The sequence below is a fragment of the Falco naumanni genome, unplaced genomic scaffold, assembly GCF_017639655.2.
Source record: "Falco naumanni isolate bFalNau1 unplaced genomic scaffold, bFalNau1.pat scaffold_56_arrow_pat_ctg1, whole genome shotgun sequence".
In the NCBI taxonomy this organism is placed as follows: Eukaryota; Metazoa; Chordata; class Aves; order Falconiformes; family Falconidae; genus Falco; species Falco naumanni.
In genome coordinates, this window is record NW_024427555.1 from 1 (window position 1) to 14,931 (window position 14,931).

General features: G+C 61.9%; 1 protein-coding gene across 1 annotated transcript in view; it reads left to right on the plus strand.

Annotated features, from left to right (window-relative positions):
* Positions 1-13,509: 13,509 nt before the first annotated feature.
* Positions 13,510-14,931, plus strand: part of LOC121082283 (myosin-7-like) — a gene marked incomplete at its 5' end in the record, with an annotated part of 41,237 nt that continues 39,815 nt past the window's right edge. The window contains 5 exon segments of the mRNA XM_040581624.1: positions 13,510-13,792; positions 13,937-13,964; positions 14,067-14,175; positions 14,282-14,374; positions 14,473-14,536. Of these exon segments, the coding sequence (XP_040437558.1) occupies positions 13,510-13,792; positions 13,937-13,964; positions 14,067-14,175; positions 14,282-14,374; positions 14,473-14,536 (577 nt within the window).

Sequence of the window (14,931 nt, forward strand, 5' to 3'; positions counted from 1 at the left end):
CCTGGAGGAGCTTCTATGGGGCCACCTAGAACCTGGGGGGGCTTCTATGGGGCCACCTAGAACCTGGGGGGGCTTCTATGGGGCCACCTAGAACCTGGAGGGGCTTCTATGGGGCACCTAGAACCTGGGGGGGCTTCTATGGGGCACCTAGAACCTGGGGGGGCTTCTATGGGGCCTCCTAGAACCTGGAGGGGCTTCTATGGGGCACCTAGAACCTGGAGGAGCTTCTATGGGGCACCTAGAACCTGGAGGGGCTTCTATGGGGCACCTAGAACCTGGAGGGGCTTCTATGGGGCACCTAGAACCTGGAGGGGCTTCTATGGGGCACCTAGAACCTGGGGGGGCTTCTATGGGCACCTAGAACCTGGAGGGGCTTCTATGGGGCACCTAGAACCTGGGGGGGGCTTCTATGGGGCACCTAGAACCTGGAGGGGCTTCTATGGGGCACCTAGAACCTGGGGTGGCTTCTATGGGGCCTCCTAGAACCTGGAGGGGCTTCTATGGGGCACCTAGAACCTGGAGGGGCTTCTATGGGGCACCTAGAACCTGGGGGGGCTTCTATGGGGCCACCTAGAACCTGGAGGGGCTTCTATGGGGCCACCTAGAACCTGGGGGGGCTTCTATGGGGCCACCTAGAACCTGGAGGAGCTTCTATGGGGCCCTCCTAGAACCTGGGGGGGCTTCTATGGGGCCTCCTAGAACCTGGAGGGGCTTCTATGGGGCCACCTAGAACCTGGAGGGGCTTCTATGGGGCCACCTAGAACCTGGAGGGGCTTCTATGGGGCCTCCTGGAACCTGGAGGGGCTTCTATGGGGCCTCCTAGAACCTGGAGGGGCTTCTATGGGGCCTCCTAGAACCCAGAGGAGCTTCTATGGGGCCTCCTAGAACCTGGAGGGGCTTCTATGGGGCACCTAGAACCTGGAGGGGCTTCTATGGGGCACCTAGAACCTGGAGGGGCTTCTATGGGGCACCTAGAACCTGGAGGGGCTTCTATGGGGCCACCTAGAACCTGGAGGGGCTTCTATGGGGCACCTAGAACCTGGGGGGGCTTCTATGGGGCCTCCTAGAACCTGGAGGAGCTTCTATGGGGTCACCTAGAACCTGGAGGGGCTTCTATGGGGCCTCCTAGAACCTGGAGGGGCTTCTATGGGGCCTCCTAGAACCTGGGGGGGGCTTCTATGGGGCCTCCTAGAACCTGGAGGGGCTTCTATGGGGCCTCCTAGAACCTGGAGGAGCTTCTATGGGGCCACCTAGAACCTGGAGGAGCTTCTATGGGGCCACCTAGAACCTGGAGGAGCTTCTATGGGGCCACCTAGAACCTGGAGGAGCTTCTATGGGGCCACCTAGAACCTGGAGGGGGCTTCTATGGGGCCACCTAGAACCTGGGGGGGCTTCTATGGGGCCACCTAGAACCCAGAGGAGCTTCTATGGGGCCACCTAGAACCCGGTGGAGCTTCTATGGGGCCTCCTAGAACCTGGAGGAGCTTCTATGGGGCCACCTAGAACCTGGGGGGGCTTCTATGGGGCCACCTAGAACCTGGGGGGGCTTCTATGGGGCCACCTAGAACCTGGAGGGGCTTCTATGGGGCACCTAGAACCTGGGGGGGCTTCTATGGGGCACCTAGAACCTGGGGGGGCTTCTATGGGGCCTCCTAGAACCTGGAGGGGCTTCTATGGGGCACCTAGAACCTGGAGGAGCTTCTATGGGGCACCTAGAACCTGGAGGGGCTTCTATGGGGCACCTAGAACCTGGAGGGGCTTCTATGGGGCACCTAGAACCTGGAGGGGCTTCTATGGGGCACCTAGAACCTGGAGGGGCTTCTATGGGGCACCTAGAACCTGGGGGGGCTTCTATGGGGCACCTAGAACCTGGAGGGGCTTCTATGGGGCACCTAGAACCTGGGGTGGCTTCTATGGGGCCTCCTAGAACCTGGAGGGGCTTCTATGGGGCACCTAGAACCTGGAGGGGCTTCTATGGGGCACCTAGAACCTGGAGGGGCTTCTATGGGGCACCTAGAACCTGGGGGGGCTTCTATGGGGCCACCTAGAACCTGGAGGGGCTTCTATGGGGCCACCTAGAACCTGGGGGGGCTTCTATGGGGCCACCTAGAACCTGGAGGAGCTTCTATGGGGCCTCCTAGAACCTGGGGGGGCTTCTATGGGGCCTCCTAGAACCTGGAGGGGCTTCTATGGGGCCACCTAGAACCTGGAGGGGCTTCTATGGGGCCACCTAGAACCTGGAGGGGCTTCTATGGGGCCTCCTAGAACCTGGAGGGGCTTCTATGGGGCCACCTAGAACCTGGAGGGGCTTCTATGGGGCCTCCTAGAACCTGGGGGGGCTTCTATGGGGCCACCTAGAACCTGGAGGGGCTTCTATGGGGCCTCCTAGAACCTGGGGGGGCTTCTATGGGGCCACCTAGAACCTGGAGGGGCTTCTATGGGGCCACCTAGAACCTGGAGGGGCTTCTATGGGGCCTCCTAGAACCTGGAGGGGCTTCTATGGGGCCTCCTAGAACCTGGAGGGGCTTCTATGGGGCCTCCTAGAACCCAGAGGAGCTTCTATGGGGCCTCCTAGAACCCAGAGGAGCTTCTATGGGGCCTCCTAGAACCTGGAGGGGCTTCTATGGGGCACCTAGAACCTGGAGGGGCTTCTATGGGGCACCTAGAACCTGGAGGGGCTTCTATGGGGCACCTAGAACCTGGAGGGGCTTCTATGGGGCACCTAGAACCTGGAGGGGCTTCTATGGGGCCCTCCTAGAACCTGGAGGGGCTTCTATGGGGCCTCCTAGAACCTGGGGGGGCTTCTATGGGGTCACCTAGAACCTGGAGGGGCTTCTATGGGGCCTCCTAGAACCTGGAGGGGCTTCTATGGGGCCTCCTAGAACCTGGGGGGGCTTCTATGGGGCCTCCTAGAACCTGGAGGGGCTTCTATGGGGCCTCCTAGAACCTGGAGGAGCTTCTATGGGGCCACCTAGAACCTGGAGGGGCTTCTATGGGGCCTCCTAGAACCTGGAGGGGCTTCTATGGGGCCACCTAGAACCTGGAGGGGCTTCTATGGGGCCACCTAGAACCTGGAGGAGCTTCTATGGGGCCACCTAGAACCTGGAGGAGCTTCTATGGGGCCACCTAGAACCTGGAGGGGCTTCTATGGGGCACCTAGAACCTGGAGGGGCTTCTATGGGGCCTCCTAGAACCCGGAGGAGCTTTTATGGGGCCACCTAGAACCTGGGGTGGCTTCTATGGGGCCACCTAGAACCTGGAGGAGCTTCTATGGGGCCACCTAGAACCTGGAGGGGCTTCTATGGGGCCTCCTAGAACCTGGAGGGGCTTCTATGGGGCCTCCTAGAACCTGGAGGGGCTTCTATGGGGCCACCTAGAACCTGGAGGAGCTTCTATGGGGCCACCTAGAACCTGGAGGAGCTTCTATGGGGCCACCTAGAACCTGGAGGAGCTTCTATGGGGCCACCTAGAACCTGGAGGAGCTTCTATGGGGCCACCTAGAACCTGGAGGAGCTTCTATGGGGCCACCTAGAACCTGGGGGGGCTTCTATGGGGCCACCTAGAACCTGGAGGAGCTTCTATGGGGCCACCTAGAACCTGGAGGGGCTTCTATGGGGCCACCTAGAACCTGGAGGAGCTTCTATGGGGCCACCTAGAACCTGGAGGAGCTTCTATGGGGCCTCCTAGAACCTGGAGGGGCTTCTATGGGGCCTCCTAGAACCTGGAGGAGCTTCTATGGGGCACCTAGAACCTGGGGTGGCTTCTATGGGGCCTCCTAGAACCTGGGGGGGCTTCTATGGGGCACCTAGAACCTGGGGGGGCTTCTATGGGGCCACCTAGAACCTGGAGGGGCTTCTATGGGGCCACCTAGAACCTGGAGGGGCTTCTATGGGGGCACCTAGAACCTGGGGGGGCTTCTATGGGGCCACCTAGAACCTGGAGGAGCTTCTATGGGGCCACCTAGAACCTGGAGGAGCTTCTATGGGGCCACCTAGAACCTGGAGGGGCTTCTATGGGGCCACCTAGAACCTGGAGGAGCTTCTATGGGGCCACCTAGAACCTGGAGGAGCTTCTATGGGGCCTCCTAGAACCTGGAGGGGCTTCTATGGGGCCACCTAGAACCTGGAGGGGCTTCTATGGGGCACCTAGAACCTGGAGGGGCTTCTATGGGGCCACCTAGAACCTGGAGGGGCTTCTATGGGGCCACCTAGAACCTGGAGGAGCTTCTATGGGGCACCTAGAACCTGGAGGAGCTTCTATGGGGCACCTAGAACCTGGAGGGGCTTCTATGGGGCCACCTAGAACCTGGAGGGGCTTCTATGGGGCACCTAGAACCTGGGGGGGCTTCTATGGGGCCACCTAGAACCTGGAGGGGCTTCTATGGGGCCTCCTAGAACCTGGAGGGGCTTCTATGGGGCCACCTAGAACCTGGAGGGGCTTCTATGGGGCCACCTAGAACCTGGAGGAGCTTCTATGGGGCCTCCTAGAACCTGGAGGGGCTTCTATGGGGCACCTAGAACCTGGGGGGGCTTCTATGGGGCACCTAGAACCTGGGGGGGGCTTCTATGGGGTCACCTAGAACCTGGAGGAGCTTCTATGGGGTCACCTAGAACCTGGAGGGGCTTCTATGGGGCCACCTAGAACCTGGAGGGGATTCTATGGGGCCTCCTAGAACCTGGGGGATTTCTATGGGGCCACCTAGAACCTGGGGGGGCTTCTATGGGGCCACCTAGAACCCAGAGGAGCTTCTATGGGGCCACCTAGAACCCGGTGGAGCTTCTATGGGGCCTCCTAGAAACTGGAGGAGCTTCTATGGGGCCACCTAGAACCTGGGGTGGCTTCTATGGGGCCTCCTAGAACCTGGAGGAGCTTCTATGGGGCCACCTAGAACCTGGAGGAGCTTCTATGGGGCCACCTAGAACCTGGAGGGGCTTCTATGGGGCCTCCTAGAACCTGGAGGAGCTTCTATGGGGCCACCTAGAACCTGGGGTGGCTTCTATGGGGCCTCCTAGAACCTGGGGTGGCTTCTATGGGGCCACCTAGAACCTGGAGGGGCTTCTATGGGGCCTCCTAGAACCTGGGGTGGCTTCTATGGGGCCACCTAGAACCTGGAGGAGCTTCTATGGGGCCACCTAGAACCTGGGGTGGCTTCTATGGGGCCACCTAGAACCTGGAGGAGCTTCTATGGGGCCACCTAGAACCTGGGGTGGCTTCTATGGGGCCTCCTAGAACCTGGGGTGGCTTCTATGGGGCCACCTAGAACCTGGAGGAGCTTCTATGGGGCCTCCTAGAACCTGGGGGGCTTCTATGGGGCCACCTAGAACCTGGAGGGGCTTCTATGGGGCCACCTAGAACCTGGGGGGGCTTCTATGGGGCCACCTACAACCTGGAGGAGCTTCTATGGGGCCACCTAGAACCTGGAGGGGCTTCTATGGGGCCACCTACAACCTGGAGGAGCTTCTATGGGGCCTCCTAGAACCTGGAGGAGCTTCTATGGGGCCACCTACAACCTGGAGGAGCTTCTATGGGGCCACCTAGAACCTGGAGGAGCTTCTATGGGGCCACCTAGAACCTGGAGGAGCTTCTATGGGGCCACCTAGAACCTGGAGGGGCTTCTATGGGGCCACCTAGAACCTGGAGGGGCTTCTATGGGGCCACCTAGAACCTGGAGGGGCTTCTAAGGGGCCACCTAGAACCTGGAGGGGCTTCTATGGGGCCTCCTAGAACCTGGAGGAGCTTCTATGGGGCCACCTAGAACCTGGAGGAGCTTCTATGGGGCCTCCTAGAACCTGGGGGGGCTTCTATGGGGCCACCTAGAACCTGGAGGAGCTTCTATGGGGCCACCTAGAACCTGGAGGGGCTTCTAAGGGGCCACCTAGAACCTGGAGGGGCTTCTATGGGGCCTCCTAGAACCTGGAGGAGCTTCTATGGGGCCACCTAGAACCTGGAGGAGCTTCTATGGGGCCTCCTAGAACCTGGGGGGGCTTCTATGGGGCCACCTAGAACCTGGAGGGGCTTCTATGGGGCCACCTAGAACCTGGGGGGGCTTCTATGGGGCCACCTAGAACCTGGAGGGGCTTCTATGGGGCCACCTAGAACCTGGAGGAGCTTCTATGGGGCCTCCTAGAACCTGGAGGAGCTTCTATGGGGCCACCTAGAACCTGGGGGGGCTTCTATGGGGCCACCTAGAACCTGGGGGGGCTTCTATGGGGCCACCTAGAACCTGGGGGGGCTTCTATGGGGCCACCTAGAACCTGGGGGGGCTTCTATGGGGCACCTAGAACCTGGGGGGGCTTCTATGGGGCCTCCTAGAACCTGGAGGAGCTTCTATGGGGCCACCTAGAACCTGGGGTGGCTTCTATGGGGCCACCTAGAACCTGGAGGGGCTTCTATGGGGCCTCCTAGAACCTGGAGGGGCTTCTACGGGGCCACCTAGAACCTGGAGGGGCTTCTATGGGGCCACCTAGAACCTGGGGGGGCTTCTATGGGGCCACCTAGAACCTGGAGGGGCTTCTATGGGGCCACCTAGAACCCAGAGGAGCTTCTATGGGGCCACCTAGAACCTGGAGGGGCTTCTATGGGGCACCTAGAACCCGGAGGAGCTTCTATGGGGCCACCTAGAACCTGGAGGGGCTTCTATGGGGCACCTAGAACCTGGGGGGGCTTCTATGGGGCCACCTAGAACCCAGAGGAGCTTCTATGGGGCCACCTAGAACCTGGAGGGGCTTCTATGGGGCACCTAGAACCCGGAGGAGCTTCTATGGGGCCACCTAGAACCTGGAGGGGCTTCTATGGGGCCACCAAGAACCTGGAGGGGCTTCTATGGGGCACCTAGAACCTGGGGGGGCTTCTATGGGGCACCTAGAACCTGGAGGAGCTTCTATGGGGCCACCTAGAACCTGGAGGAGCTTCTATGGGGCCACCTAGAACCTGGGGTGGCTTCTATGGGGCACCTAGAACCTGGAGGGGCTTCTATGGGGCACCTAGAACCTGGAGGGGCTTCTATGGGGCACCTAGAACCTGGAGGAGCTTCTATGGGGCCACCTAGAACCTGGAGGAGCTTCTATGGGGCCACCTAGAACCTGGGGTGGCTTCTATGGGGCACCTAGAACCTGGAGGGGCTTCTATGGGGCCACCTAGAACCTGAAGGAGCTTCTATGGGGCCACCTAGAACCTGAAGGAGCTTCTATGGGGCCACCTAGAACCTGGAGGGGCTTCTATGGGGCCACCTAGAACCTGGAGGGGCTTCTATGGGGCCACCTAGAACCTGGAGGGGCTTCTATGGGGCCACCTAGAACCTGGTGGAGCTTCTATGGGGCCACCTAGAACCTGGGGGGGCTTCTATGGGGCACCTAGAACCTGGGGGGGCTTCTATGGGGCCACCTAGAACCTGGGGGGGCTTCTATGGGGCACCTAGAACCTGGAGGGGCTTCTATGGGGCCACCTAGAACCTGGAGGAGCTTCTATGGGGCCTCCTAGAACCTGGAGGAGCTTCTATGGGGCCTCCTAGAACCTGGAGGAGCTTCTATGGGGCCTCCTAGAACCTGGGGTGGCTTCTATGGGGCCTCCTAGAACCTGGAGGGGCTTCTATGGGGCCACCTAGAACCTGGGGTGGCTTCTATGGGGCCTCCTAGAACCTGGAGGGGCTTCTATGGGGCAACTAGAACCCGGAGGAGCTTCTATGGGGCCACCTAGAACCTGGAGGGGCTTCTATGGGGCCACCTAGAACCCGGAGGGGCTTCTATGGGGCCTCCTAGAACCTGGAGGAGCTTCTATGGGGCCACCTAGAACCTGGAGGGGCTTCTATGGGGCCTCCTAGAACCTGGAGGGGCTTCTATGGGGCCTCCTAGAACCTGGGGTGGCTTCTATGGGGCCACCTAGAACCTGGGGTGGCTTCTATGGGGCCACCTAGAACCTGGAGGAGCTTCTATGGGGCCACCATGAACCTGGAGGGGCTTCTATGGGGCCACCTGGAACCTGGAGGGGCTTCTATGGGGCCTCCTAGAACCTGGAGGAGCTTCTATGGGGCCACCTAGAACCTGGAGGGGCTTCTATGGGGCACCTAGAACCTGGAGGGGCTTCTATGGGGCACCTAGAACCTGGGGGGGCTTCTATGGGGCCACCTAGAACCTGGGGGGGCTTCTATGAGGCCACGTAGAACCTGGAGGGGCTTCTATGGGGCCACGTAGAACCTGGAGGGGCTTCTATGGGGCCACCTAGAACCTGGAGGAGCTTCTATGGGGCCACCTAGAACCTGGGGGGGCTTCTATGGGGCCACCTAGAACCTGGGGGGGGCTTCTATGGGGCCACCTAGAACCTGGAGGGGCTTCTATGGGGCCACCTAGAACCTGGAGGGGCTTCTATGGGGCCACCTAGAACCTGGAGGGGCTTCTATGGGGCCACCTAGAACCTGGAGGGGCTTCTATGGGGCCACCTAGAACCTGGAGGAGCTTCTATGGGGCCTCCTAGAACCTGGAGGGGCTTCTATGGGGCCTCCTAGAACCTGGAGGGGCTTCTATGGGGCCTCCTAGAACCTGGGGGGGCTTCTATGGGGCCTCCTAGAACCTGGGGGGGCTTCTATGGGGCCACCTAGAACCCGGAGGAGCTTCTATGGGGCCACCTAGAACCTGGAGGGGCTTCTATGGGGCCTCCTAGAACCTGGGGGGGCTTCTATGGGGCCACCTAGAACCTGGAGGGGCTTCTATGGGGCCACCTAGAACCTGGAGGGGCTTCTATGGGGCACCTAGAACCTGGAGGGGCTTCTATGGGGCCTCCTAGAACCTGGAGGGGCTTCTATGGGGCCACCTAGAACCTGGAGGAGCTTCTATGGGGCCTCCTAGAACCTGGAGGGGCTTCTATGGGGCCACCTAGAACCTGGAGGGGCTTCTATGGGGCCACCTAGAACCTGGAGGAGATTCTATGGGGCCTCCTAGAACCTGGAGGGGCTTCTATGGGGCCACCTAGAACCTGGAGGGGCTTCTATGGGGCCTCCTAGAACCTGGAGGGGCTTCTATGGGGCCTCCTAGAACCTGGAGGAGCTTCTATGGGGCCACCTAGAACCTGAAGGAGCTTCTATGGGGCCACCTAGAACCTGGAGGAGCTTCTATGGGGCCACCTAGAACCTGGAGGGGCTTCTATGGGGCACCTAGAACCTGGAGGAGCTTCTATGGGGCCACCTAGAACCTGGAGGAGCTTCTATGGGGCCACCTAGAACCTGGAGGAGCTTCTACGGGGCCACCTAGAACCTGGAGGGGCTTCTATGGGGCCTCCTAGAACCTGGGGTGGCTTCTACGGGGCCACCTAGAACCTGGAGGAGCTTCTATGGAGCCTCCTAGAACCTGGAGGGGCTTCTATGGGGCCACCTAGAACCTGGAGGGGCTTCTATGGGGCACCTAGAACCTGGAGGGGCTTCTATGGGGCACCTAGAACCTGGAGGAGCTTCTATGGGGCCTCCTAGAACCTGGAGGGGCTTCTATGGGGCACCTAGAACCTGGAGGGGCTTCTATGGGGCACCTAGAACCTGGAGGGGCTTCTATGGGGCCACCTAGAACCTGGAGGGGCTTCTATGGGGCCACCTAGAACCCGGAGGAGCTTCTATGGGGCCACCTAGAACCTGGAGGAGCTTCTATGGGGCCACCTAGAACCTGGAGGAGCTTCTATGGGGCCACCTAGAACCTGGAGGAGCTTCTATGGGGCCACCTAGAACCTGGAGGAGCTTCTATGGGGCCACCTAGAACCTGGAGGAGCTTCTATGGGCCACCTAGAACCCGGAGGGGCTTCTATGGGGCACCTAGAACCTGGAGGGGCTTCTATGGGGCCCACCTAGAACCTGGAGGGGCTTCTATGGGGCCTCCTAGAACCTGGAGGAGCTTCTATGGGGCCACCTAGAACCTGGGGGGGCTTCTATGGGGCCACCTAGAACCTGGAGGAGCTTCTATGGGGCCACCTAGAACCTGGGGGGGCTTCTATGGGGCCACCTAGAACCTGGGGGGGCTTCTATGGGGCCACCTAGAACCTGGAGGAGCTTCTATGGGGCCTCCTAGAACCTGGGGGGGCTTCTATGGGGCCACCTGGAACCTGGAGGAGCTTCTATGGGGCCACCTAGAACCTGGAGGGGCTTCTATGGGGCCTCCTAGAACCTGGAGGGGCTTCTATGGGGCCACCTAGAACCCGGAGGGGCTTCTATGGGGCCACCTAGAACCTGGAGGAGCTTCTATGGGGCCACCTAGAACCCGGAGGGGCTTCTATGGGGCCACCTAGAACCTGGAGGAGCTTCTATGGGGCCACCTAGAACCTGGAGGGGCTTCTATGGGGCCACCTAGAACCCGGAGGGGCTTCTATGGGGCCACCTAGAACCTGGAGGAGCTTCTATGGGGCCACCTAGAACCTGGGGTGGCTTCTATGGGGCCACCTGGAACCTGGAGGAGCTTCTATGGGGCCACCTAGAACCTGGGGGGGCTTCTATGGGGCCTCCTAGAACCTGGAGGGGCTTCTATGGGGCCACCTAGAACCCGGAGGGGCTTCTATGGGGCCACCTAGAACCTGGAGGAGCTTCTATGGGGCCACCTAGAACCTGGGGTGGCTTCTATGGGGCCACCTGGAACCTGGAGGAGCTTCTATGGGGCCACCTAGAACCCGGAGGGGCTTCTATGGGGCCACCTAGAACCTGGAGGAGCTTCTATGGGGCCACCTAGAACCTGGAGGGGCTTCTATGGGGCCACCTAGAACCTGGGGGGGCTTCTATGGGGCCACCTAGAACCTGGAGGGGCTTCTATGGGGCCACCTAGAACCTGGGGGGGCTTCTATGGGGCCACCTAGAACCTGGAGGGGCTTCTATGGGGCCACCTAGAACCTGGGGGGGCTTCTATGGGGCCACCTGGAACCTGGAGGGGCTTCTATGGGGCCACCTAGAACCTGGAGGGGCTTCTATGAGGCCACCTAGAACCTGGAGGAGCTTCTATGGGGCCACCTAGAACCTGGAGGAGCTTCTATGGGGCCACCATGAACCCGGAGGAGCTTCTATGAGGCCACCTAGAACCTGGAGGAGCTTCTATGGGGCCACCTAGAACCTGGAGGAGCTTCTATGGGGCCACCTGGAACCTGGAGGGGCTTCTATGGGGCCACCTAGAACCTGGAGGGGCTTCTATGGGGCCACCTAGAACCTGGAGGAGCCTTCTATGGGGCCACCTGGAACCTGGAGGAGCTTCTATGGGGCCACCTAGAACCTGGGGTGGCTTCTATGGGGCCACCTGGAACCTGGAGGGGCTTCTATGGGGCCACCATGAACCCGGAGGAGCTTCTATGGGGCCACCTAGAACCTGGAGGAGCTTCTATGGGGCCACCTGGAACCTGGAGGAGCTTCTATGGGGCCACCTAGAACCTGGGGGGGCTTCTATGGGGCCACCTAGAACCTGGAGGGGCTTCTATGGGGCACCTAGAACCTGGAGGGGCTTCTATGGGGCCACCTAGAACCTGGAGGAGCTTCTATGGGGCCACCATGAACCTGGAGGAGCTTCTATGGGGCCTCCTAGAACCTGGAGGAGCTTCTATGGGGCCACCTAGAACCTGGGGGGGCTTCTATGGGGCCACCTAGAACCTGGAGGAGCTTCTATGGGGCCACCATGAACCCGGAGGAGCTTCTATGGGGCCACCTAGAACCTGGAGGAGCTTCTATGGGGCCACCATGAACCCGGAGGGGCTTCTATGGGGCCACCTAGAACCTGGAGGAGCTTCTATGGGGCCACCTAGAACCTGGAGGAGCTTCTATGGGGCCACCTAGAACCTGGAGGGGCTTCTATGGGGCCACCTAGAACCTGGAGGAGCTTCTATGGGGCCACCTAGAACCTGGAGGAGCTTCTATGGGGCCACCTAGAACCTTGAGGAGCTTCTATGGGGCCACCTAGAACCTGGAGGAGCTTCTATGGGGCACCTAGAACCTGGAGGGGCTTCTATGGGGCCACCTAGAACCTGGAGGAGCTTCTATGGGTCACCTAGAACCTGGAGGGGCTTCTATGGGGCCACCTAGAACCTGGAGGAGCTTCTATGGGGCCTCCTAGAACCTGGGGGGGCTTCTATGGGGCCTCCTAGAACCTGGGGGGGGCTTCTATGGGGCCACCTAGAACCTGGGGGGGCTTCTATGGGGCCACCTAGAACCTGGAGGGGCTTCTATGGGGCCTCCTAGAACCTGGAGGAGCTTCTATGGGGCCACCTAGAACCTGGAGGGGCTTCTATGGGGCCACCTAGAACCTGGAGGGGCTTCTATGGGGCCACCTAGAACCTGGAGGGGCTTCTATGGGGCCACCTAGAACCTGGAGGGGCTTCTATGGGGCACCTAGAACCTGGAGGGGCTTCTATGGGGCCACCTAGAACCTGGAGGAGCTTCTATGGGGCCACCTAGAACCTGGAGGGGCTTCTATGGGGCCACCTAGAACCTGGGGGGGCTTCTATGGGGCCACCTAGAACCTGGAGGGGCTTCTATGGGGCACCTAGAACCTGGAGGGGCTTCTATGGGGCCACCTAGAACCTGGAGGAGCTTCTATGGGGCCACCATGAACCTGGAGGAGCTTCTATGGGGCCTCCTAGAACCTGGAGGAGCTTCTATGGGGCCACCTAGAACCTGGGGGGGCTTCTATGGGGCCACCTAGAACCTGGAGGAGCTTCTATGGGGCCACCATGAACCCGGAGGAGCTTCTATGGGGCCACCTAGAACCTGGAGGAGCTTCTATGGGGCCACCATGAACCCGGAGGGGCTTCTATGGGGCCACCTAGAACCTGGAGGAGCTTCTATGGGGCCACCTAGAACCTGGAGGAGCTTCTATGGGGCCACCTAGAACCTGGAGGGGCTTCTATGGGGCCACCTAGAACCTGGAGGAGCTTCTATGGGGCCACCTAGAACCTGGAGGAGCTTCTATGGGGCCACCTAGAACCTTGAGGAGCTTCTATGGGGCCACCTAGAACCTGGAGGAGCTTCTATGGGGCACCTAGAACCTGGAGGGGCTTCTATGGGGCCACCTAGAACCTGGAGGAGCTTCTATGGGTCACCTAGAACCTGGAGGGGCTTCTATGGGGCCACCTAGAACCTGGAGGAGCTTCTATGGGGCCTCCTAGAACCTGGGGGGGCTTCTATGGGGCCACCTAGAACCTGGAGGGGCTTCTATGGGGCCACCTAGAACCTGGAGGGGCTTCTATGGGGCCACCTAGAACCTGGAGGGGCTTCTATGGGGCCACCTAGAACCTGGAGGGGCTTCTATGGGGCCACCTAGAACCTGGAGGGGCTTCTATGGGGCCACCTAGAACCTGGAGGGGCTTCTATGGGGCCACCTAGAACCTGGAGGGGCTTCTATGGGGCACCTAGAACCTGGAGGGGCTTCTATGGGGCCACCTAGAACCTGAAGGAGCTTCTATGGGGCCACCTAGAACCTGGAGGGGCTTCTATGGGGCCACCTAGAACCTGGAGGAGCTTCTATGGGGCCTCCTAGAACCTGGTGGAGCTTCTACGGGGCCACCTAGAACCTGGTGGAGCTTCTACGGGGCCACCCGGCGCCCAGCCGTGTCCATTCCCTCGCCCCCCGGCGCCGCCCCGCGGTGGGCTGTCCCCTCCTGGGGGGTGGTGACCCCCTCCCGCTTGTCCCCCAGACCTACTCGGGGCTCTTCTGCGTCACCGTCAACCCCTACAAGCCGTTGCCCCTCTACGGCGCCGAGGTGGTGGCCGCCCACCGGGGCAAGAAGCGCCGCGAGGCTCCGCCCCACATCTTCTCCGTCGCCGACAGCGCCTACCAGAACATGCTGACGGGTGGGGACCCCCCCCCCCCCCGCCCCTCCCCCCCCCCCTCCGCCCAAACATCTCCCCCCGGCTTCGTCCCACCTCGACCCCCCCCCCCCCCCCCCACCGGTCCCCGGGGCTCCCCTCACCCCCCTCTTCTCCTCCCCCCGCCAGACCGCGAGAACCAGGCCGTCCTCATCACGTAAGCCCCGCCCCCCGCCACGCCCCTCCCCGCCGCGCCCCTCCCCCAGCCCCGGGGCGGCGGCGCGGAGGAGAAGCCCCCAGCCCCCCTCCTCCACCCCAGCGGGGAGTCGGGGGCGGGGAAGACGGTCAACACCAAGCGGGTCCTCCAGTACCTCGCCAGCGTCGCCGCCGTCGGCGACCGCGAGAAGGAGGCGGCCAACGGCGCCAAGGTGGGGCCTGGGGACACGCCCCCCCCCCCCCCGGGCTGGGGGCTGGGGGAGGGGCCGGCACCGCCCCCCCCAACCCCCCCCCCAACCCCTCCCCCCCCCCCCCCAGGGCACCCTGGAGGACCAGATCATCCAGGCCAACCCCGCCCTGGAGGCCTTCGGCAACGCCAAGACCCTCCGCAACGACAACTCCTCCCGCTTCGTGAGTGGGGCGGGGCCGGGGGCGGGGCCGGGGGCGGGGCCTGCGCGGGGAGGGGACGGGACACCCCCATCTCCCGCCCCCTCCCCCCGCTCGCCCAGGGGAAGTTCATCCGGATCCACTTCGGGGCCACCGGGAAGTTGGCGTCGGCCGACATCGAGACCTGTGAGTGGGGGGAGGGGCCCCTCCCCCATTCCCCCCACCTCCCCCTGGTGTCCCCACCCATCCCCCACCTCCTGGTGTCCACACCCATCCCCCCCATCCCACCTCCTGGTGTCCCCCACCCGTCCCACCATCCCACGTCCTGGTGTCCCCACCACATACCCCCATCCCCCACCCTCCTGGTGTCCCCACCCATCCCCCATCCCACCACCTCCTGGTGTCCCCACCCGTCCCCCATCCCCACCTCCTGGTGTCCCCACCCGTCCCCCCACCTCCTGGTGTCCCCACCCATCCCCCATCCCACCTCCTGGTGTCCCCACCCGTCCCCCATCCCACCTCCTGGTGTCCCCCACCCATCCCCCATCACACCTCCTGGTGTCCCCAACCCGTCCCTCATC